Source organism: Rhinoderma darwinii, chromosome 1, assembly GCF_050947455.1.
Source record: "Rhinoderma darwinii isolate aRhiDar2 chromosome 1, aRhiDar2.hap1, whole genome shotgun sequence".
NCBI lineage: Eukaryota > Metazoa > Chordata > Amphibia > Anura > Rhinodermatidae > Rhinoderma > Rhinoderma darwinii.
In genome coordinates this window covers 76,772,716-76,780,708 of record NC_134687.1, presented here as the reverse complement: position 1 = coordinate 76,780,708, position 7,993 = coordinate 76,772,716, and the positions used below count along the sequence as shown (strand labels likewise).

The window sequence follows — 7,993 nt, the reverse complement described above, 5'->3', positions numbered from 1 at the left end:
CTTACCGAGAACTCCCTGCTTCTGTCTCCAGTCCGGCTTCCCAGGATGACGTTTCAGTCTAAGTGATGGCTGCAGCCAATCACAGGCTGCAGCGGTGACATGGACTGCCGCGTCATCCAGGGAGGTCGGGCTGGATGCCGAAAGAGGGGCGCGTCACCAAGACAACGGCCGGTAAGTATGAAATTCTTTTACTTTCACTAGGGAAAGTGCTGTCCCTTCTCTCTATCCTGCACTGATAGAGAGAAGGGAAGCACTTTTACCGCAGTCCGCAGCAGCTAGTCCGCATCAATTTACTGCACATTTTGGGCAGATCCGCCGCAGAATCTGCAACGCAGATTCTGTGCGGCATTAATGCGGACAGTTGCGGAGGAAATCCGCCACGTGTGGGCATGCCCTAACCGAGTCTCCAACGCAGATGTGAACAAAGCCTAAACATGACAATCCGGTGATCACAGGATTCTGTTGTGAGCGCAAAGTTGCTGGATCTAACAAGACCAACAGCAATTCGAAGTCAAATGTCACTAAAGGGCAGTTTTAGTCATCTATAATTGATGTTGCTAAGCCTGTATCACGTTATCTAACTAGGCACATACTCTGTATAATATCATTTAAAACAATTTGTATAGTACAAAATAATTTTAAAAAATATTAATTTTTTTTGTAAAAGTGCATGCAATGCAATACAAAAAAAATAAATTCATAATTGGTTCAAATGTGTCCATATCCTTTAAAAGTATGTTCACACGGCACAGATTTGCTATAGTAAATCTGCGTCAGAAACCCCCAGCGTACACTCAGAACTCTGCCGTAGATTGGCCAGCAGATCCGCATACAGATTAGTCCCAATTGGAATTCAATGGAGCAAATCCATGGCTTTTCAGCGTGGAATCCGAAGCAATAATGGACATGCTGGGAATTTTTAAATCCACAGTGTATTCATTATTCTGCCAAGATATTTTCCTCAATGTTTTAATGGGGTAAAAAAAAATACCCCATTCACATGCAGGCAGAATGTTAGTGGATTCTGTCGGGATTTAGACACCTGTCAGAATCCTGTATTTGTGAACGTGGCCTTAGATGCTCATATTTTCAATAAACATTCTGATTTTATGATTTTAGTTTATTTTTTCAGCTAATAAAAATACTATACTTTATTTATTTTTTATTTAAAAAAAGATACATAAATCTTATAGATGTTAAACCAATAAGTACCAAACATTGGTGAATTCTGTCTGCAAGAAATTCAACATTAACAATCCATTCCAATTACTTGAGTGAATAATAAGTGTTGGCAATAAACTAGAAATATAGCAGCACTGGTGCCTAAATAACCATGTGCCTTGTAGTGTGGATGAACATAATGATCACAAGAACCATCAGTAATGATCGAATACAGCACCATGTCAGCGTCATGGACCTGTCCACCTAGATAACTGTGCGATCAGATCGGGCTGGTGCTCCAATAATTATTGATCTGCTGTGAACTTATCCCAAATTTTCACAAAAGACCATGTCAATACTGTATGTAGTACGGTATATCTGGGCACAGTGCACCACTGAAAACTTCCACTCCACACTGTCTTAATGAGTTTTTTTTTAATCTAATTTTTCCGAGAGAAACTCTTAGTTATTGATGTGATGACAAGAGTCAGTACAGATTGAGAACAATTGGACACATAGCGCCACATGTGCGCCTCTGAGCTGCGCTGTCAGTGATGCACTAAACAGAGTGGGCAGAGAGCGATGTACTGATGACGCGAGTTCTATTCGTGCGCACCGCGATCTGCTCTGCTCTCCACATGGCTACACTATAAAAGCGCCCAGCATCTTGCGCAGCACCGGAGTTCACATTATAAGAAGCTGGGTACTGCAGGTGGAGGGATCCTCAGTGCTGCGTCTTATTCTAGAGTTAGTGGAGTCTGTGCCATGCTGAGCCCCAGCTCCTGTAAGAGGCAGCTGGCTAAGCAGAAGGTCAATGAAGACACAACCCAGAACAAGTGCCACCAGCACAGCATCAGGGGGCATTCAGCGTGTGGGCTGCTCCTTCTCATCATTTTAGTATCTTGGACAAGCATCTGTGAAGGTAATGATCACAAATGGCAACAGGTGCCTTCATGTCTTTTAACAGTTATTCTGGATTTCTGTATTCTTACACTATTCTGCATTTCATTATTGCATTGCATATAAATCATTGGCAGACACATCTGTGGAACTACAAGTCCCAGCATGGCCTGTCCTCCTGCATTCTTCTTTCTTTAGCATTGCAGCACTAGCTGTAACTCATTGTCATCAGGATACACTGTTTGCTAGGATCTGTAGTTACATGAGAGATGGAGAGACACATATGGATATACTGAAGGGTTTATTTCTGTTCATGTAATCTAGAGTTAGACAAAACTAAGCAACAGGTGGCTAACTTTAACTTTAGTGTTACTACAGTTTGGACCTTCCTGGGACAAAAAATTGAGTTATACCTGAGATACCTGATGGGCTTTAATGTGGTATTTATGTTTTTTTTATAAATCGGACCGCTATATCTCATGTGGAACTACAAATCTCAACATGCGCTGGCAACCTATCTTAGGAGCTGTACTGTAAAACTATGCAACCTGTGGTATGAGGAGCACTAGAGGTGGAGGCTTGCTGGGACTTGCCGTTTTTTAAAGGGTTATTACCATTTAGACATTTATGCCATAAATGTCTAAGATTAGAATAACCCTTTAAGAGATTGAGTGACACTAACAAAGATTCCTGATGGTTTCTATATTCAGTTAGATAATCCACATCTGAAGTGGAGCCACAAGTCTCAGCATACATTTCCAGCCAGCGCCCTTTCTTCTTCAGTTGGCATTGCTGTGGTGTATAACTATGTAACCTGTGGATGGTATTAGGGTTACTATGAATTGGTAGGACTTTCACATAAGCTATAAAATGTCACATAGACATATTTGATGGGGTTTACTGGACTCATTATTAGTTACACGGCATAGGTAGTTAACTTTTATAGATCCGAGTATATTTTATATTAGGCTACTTCTTGGCGGTTTTTCCAACAGCTCTAAAAATGTACTAATGTAGATATCAACCCATTGTGTCTGTCTTGTTCAATGGAGTCCACATGCCATCTGTCAGATACCCTGTGTGTTTGTAAGGGTATGTTCACACGCACTGTTTTCAGACGTAATTCGGACGTTTTACGCCTCGAATTACGCTTGAAAAAACGGCTCCATTACGCCTATAAACATCTGCCCATTGCTTTCAATGGGTTTTACGGTGTTCTGTTCCCACGAGGTGTTATTTTACGCGTCGCTGTCAAAATACGGCACGTAAAAAGACTCCCGTGAAAAAGAAGTGCATGTCACTTCTTGGGACATTTTTGGAGCCGTTTTTCATTGACTCCATTGAAAAACAGCTCCAATAACTTCCGTAAAATACGCAGTGAAAATTGCGAGTTGTTACAAAAACGTCTGAAAATCAGGAGCTGTTTTCGCCTGAAAACAGCTCCATATTTTCAGACGTATTTTGCTAAGCCGTGTGAACATACCCTTACTGGATTTCCTGACACTGCACAACCTACTGACCTCTGAATAGACACATGGAGAGCTCCTCTTTCCTGTCTGTTCTTATAATTTGGTTTTCTCCAAATACTGCTCATTAAAATGCCATGCATCAGAGAAAGTGGGGACTGGCAGCTGGGTAAAATGTGATTATTAGAGGCCAGCACTTCGTGGACTGGAGCACAGAAGTTTGCTTAAGATGGAAGTATATATATATATATATATATATATATATATATATATATATATATACATATAGATATATATATATAGATGTATATAGATATATGTTTGCTCACATTATAAATATAGATATACATATCGTAACATATAAGGTATATATATATATATATATATATATATATATATATATATATATATATATATATATATATATATATATGAAATATATATATCAATTTACTCTACAACTATTTATAACTTAAAATTAATATAACTAGTACATAGACATATAATTCTATTACCTTTATATAGATGTTAGGTCAGTATGTATGTCAATAATTATAGCAATTGCATATCATCTGTATTACTTCATTAAGGGGTGAATTGTGAGTTATGCATTTAGATGTAGCAGGGCTGAATTTGTCATTTACTTCTTTGGAGCTACATTGTATTGTGTTCTAAAAAAATGTTTTAAGTAACTTGCAGGCTAATGTAAAATTACAGATCATAATATAAGATATGCCAAATGACAAACTCATCAGTTCTTGCCTGTATTGATTCTATGATATTGGAATAATTGGTTAATGTTCAATATTCATAGTGAGATTAATCTATTACGCAGTTTCACCCAGGACATGTCACTGTACTCAATGTTTCACTTTAATTTCCCCAATTGAGTTACACTATGTATTACTAAAATGCCTTCAATATGAATTACTGTAGTATATTCAGCACAAGGAAATAAGGGGTAAACGTGAGAGGACAGTATTGCATTACTGGTGAAACTGGCCAATCTGGGAGATACAGTACATTGCAGATGTTTAAAGTGCCTGGTTATATGTATATACTATAAAACCAATAAAAACAATTGAATAAAAATTTACAGGATGAACCATATCAACCAGTGCAAATAAAAAGGTTTAAGGGGACTAGTCAGCAGTGCCTTGTATTATGCCCTGCCGATAAAGCAAAAAATAAAGGTTCCTAGAGAAATCGGTTCTTGATACGTGTTGAGTATATTGCTTTCTCACAGACAGGCAGATGCTTCCACTGCAGAGACATTCAAAGAAATGGCTGCCCAAGATCACTAGATGCTTAAAATTCCTGGTCCTTGTAAAGCAGTAAAGTTAAAGGGGTTGTCCACTACTGGATGATTGATAACCTATCCAGCGAATACGTCATCAGTATATGATCTGTGGGGGTCTGACACCCAGACCCTGCACCGATCAGCTGTTCCGATGTCTCCGGGCACCGAACCTCCATTCCGGAAGCAGTTGGCTCTGGCCACGGAATAGCGACCGACCTGCAGTACTGCAGCTCTGCTCCTAATCAAGTGAATAGGAGCAGAGATGCAGTCCGGCAGCACGGCCGCTATGAAATCTACAGAGCCAACTACTTCCGGCTCCATACATTGCATCAAGTGCAATGACATCCGGCTCCCGCAGGCCAACGGAGCAGATGATTGGTGTGGAGTCCGGGTGTTGGACCTCCACAGATGATATATTGATGACCTATCCGGTGGATAGCTCATCAGTTGTCCGGTAGTGGACAACCCCTTAAAACCCCTTTTAGTTACACTCAATCCTAGGCTGCTGCTTCCAATATTGATGGAACAGGGGTCCCCTGACCCCTGGGTCTCTCACTATTTAGGTCTATGGGCGTATGGGAAAGAGCTGTAACTCCCATAGTTGTGAACAGAGAGGACTGTGGCCAACTCTCCATATAGTCTGTGCCCATACTGACAAAAAGTTCCAACTTCCAAGAGTACCCCTCCAGGAAACGATCAGTTATAAATGCTAACAAAATAAAGAGATAATTGTTATTGTAGCAGTTTTAAAGCAAAATAAATGTTATTTGACGGTTAAAATTACAGATTAAAAAAAGATAATTACTTTTTGAGGATAAAACGGATGCAGTCAGGCGCTTGAATATTTTTTTGAAATTTCTATAAAATTATCTTTTTTCTCTCTGTTTCTTGTACTGTAACTCACACTGAATCATACTTTTTAGAAGGTACATTTTTGCTTTATGCCCCATCCATTTATATAGGATATACCCCCAACCTGCGGCATTTGTATCACAAATTGTACATATGACCCCCTTTAGCAGAACGCAAAATAAATACAGACTACACACCAGACCCCCTGAATAAAGATACAGACCCCAGGCCAGACCCCTCTTTATACAGACTCCAGGACAGACCCCCCCCCCCTTGTACATACAAACATCAGACTAGACCCATCACTGTATTTACAGACCCCCTGTATATACAGACACCAGACCAGACCTACTTTATATATGCAGACGATACACCAAATCCCCTTGTAAATACAGACCCCAAACCAGACCCCCTAAAAATCAAAAACACCAGACCTGTCCAACCCCCTTGTTTACAGACCCTCATACGAATGTGTCGACCAAATACCCCATACAAAGTGCCAGCCAGATACCTCTTCATAACAATTATTTTTACTGCAGCGGCTTAACAAAACTAGATTGCCACCCCCTCCTGGCTCCCTGGACAGACCTGTATAGGAGGAGGAGGAGAATAATAAGGGCGGCTGAGAGAAACGAGCATCACAGGCAGTAGCAGGACAGTAACAGCGCGGGGCGTACAGAGGAGGGCAGACTTCCTGAGCCAACGTGCCTACTCTGTAAGCACATCGGCTCACACGTCAGTGCCCTAGCAACCAGTAATGAAACATTGCGGGGCGCTAGGGATTTCCTAGATGTTATTTTTTACTACTGGCGTACCGCTTGAGGCTGTGGTGCGCCACTTCTTAGCTAAGAGCAGGACTAGTTATATATGTGTTTACAGTCTATGAATGTGAACGAAAGAGTTCTCTTTCACTGACAGCAAACAGATATCTTAAAAATGGTCAGGAATAGAACACAAAGGGCCGCCAGTTTTATTAAGACTGGTGTTTCATATGCCAGTCTTAATATAAAGATCGCTGGAGTAAGATGTGCCTAATTTATTAAGAGGTGCACGTCTCTTAATATATGAGGTGCATCTGAGGCCGTCCGTGAGCCTGAAAGAAAAACCTATGCCAGCTGCGAGCTGGTGTAAATCTACACTATTATTTACACCAGTTTCTAGTGTCAATTATAGTAAATTTGTCAGGCTGCAAAAGGCCTCTTGCACTTTTTGAAAAGTGCCGGAGGCAGCGTAAAAGGACTAAAGTCGCAAAATTTTTGCGCAAAGCATACAGTACATAATAAATATGCTCTAAATGATATTATAAAGTTGTAGAACTTTTCATTTACACAGCGTTTACATAAAGTCAGAAAACTTAATGTCCTTTCTGTGAAAGCGACTGCTTGCCTGGGAGGGAGCAATATATTCAATGTATAATTCTCTATCTCAGGGTATAGAGGGGGTTCCATAGTGCCCTGTATACAGAACAAATCAAACATAGCACAGAAATGTAATAAGGAATAAGTAAAGCACAGGAAGCATAGATCACTATGTCTGGATTAAGTTTATTGTGTTGGAAGTTTTGAATAGGCATCCTTATCACCAAATAGTCTACTAATGAAACCTATGGGCTAAAACACTCTCTTTTCACGTTATTGAATCAGCGCATGTACTCCCAACATACATGGGACTGCCACACATGGAGATTTTAGCTGTTTAACATTTTCCAATTTGGTAAGGGTTGGAATTATCGTTATAGGAAATTACTGATTTAATACTGCAGTCTACCACTATCTTTGGATCACTGCTTCCTACAGTATATGTGGTTTCCCAGCACAGCAGGGAAATGATGTTGGGAGGACTGTGGGAGTATCATGTCATGGAGGTACATGTTACCTCTAGTTTCTATCATCTTTTAAGCCTTTAGTTCTGATTCTCATGCGCATGTTTGGTGCATTCCCCACAGTAATCCATGATCCTTACTATGATGGGTCAATACTGCTCCCTAATTTTTGGGAGGGACTACTATGACTGTATGTATATTTACATATAGGATGATGGAATGTGCAGGTTTGGTTTGTCACCTGGTATGGCCTCTGATCACGAACATTAACCCAAATGTATTCAAGCTGCTGGATTAAGAAAAAATCTCTTCTCTGTACCTGGTGATGTACATGTACACTCCTCAACATTGAAATTGCAACACCAAGAAAAACAAGCCGTAAGGTTGTACAAATCGAGGAAGTAGCAGGTGTTGCTAAGATCTGCAAATGATCACATTTTCAAGCAACCAGCTCCAATCTGTAGCATGTGGGAGACATAAAAGCCAGATTGA

General features: G+C 40.3%; 1 protein-coding gene across 3 annotated transcripts in view; it reads left to right on the top strand.

Annotated features, from left to right (window-relative positions):
* The first annotated feature begins 1,853 nt into the window (after nucleotides 1-1,853).
* Nucleotides 1,854-7,993, top strand: part of NMU (neuromedin U) — a 102,844-nt gene continuing 96,704 nt past the window's right edge. For all 3 annotated transcript variants that reach the window (XM_075849614.1, XM_075849615.1, XM_075849617.1), the window contains exon 1: nucleotides 1,854-2,083. In XM_075849614.1, the coding sequence (XP_075705729.1) occupies nucleotides 1,927-2,083 (157 nt within the window). In that variant the 5' untranslated portion in view covers nucleotides 1,854-1,926. The remainder of the gene's footprint in view (nucleotides 2,084-7,993) is intronic.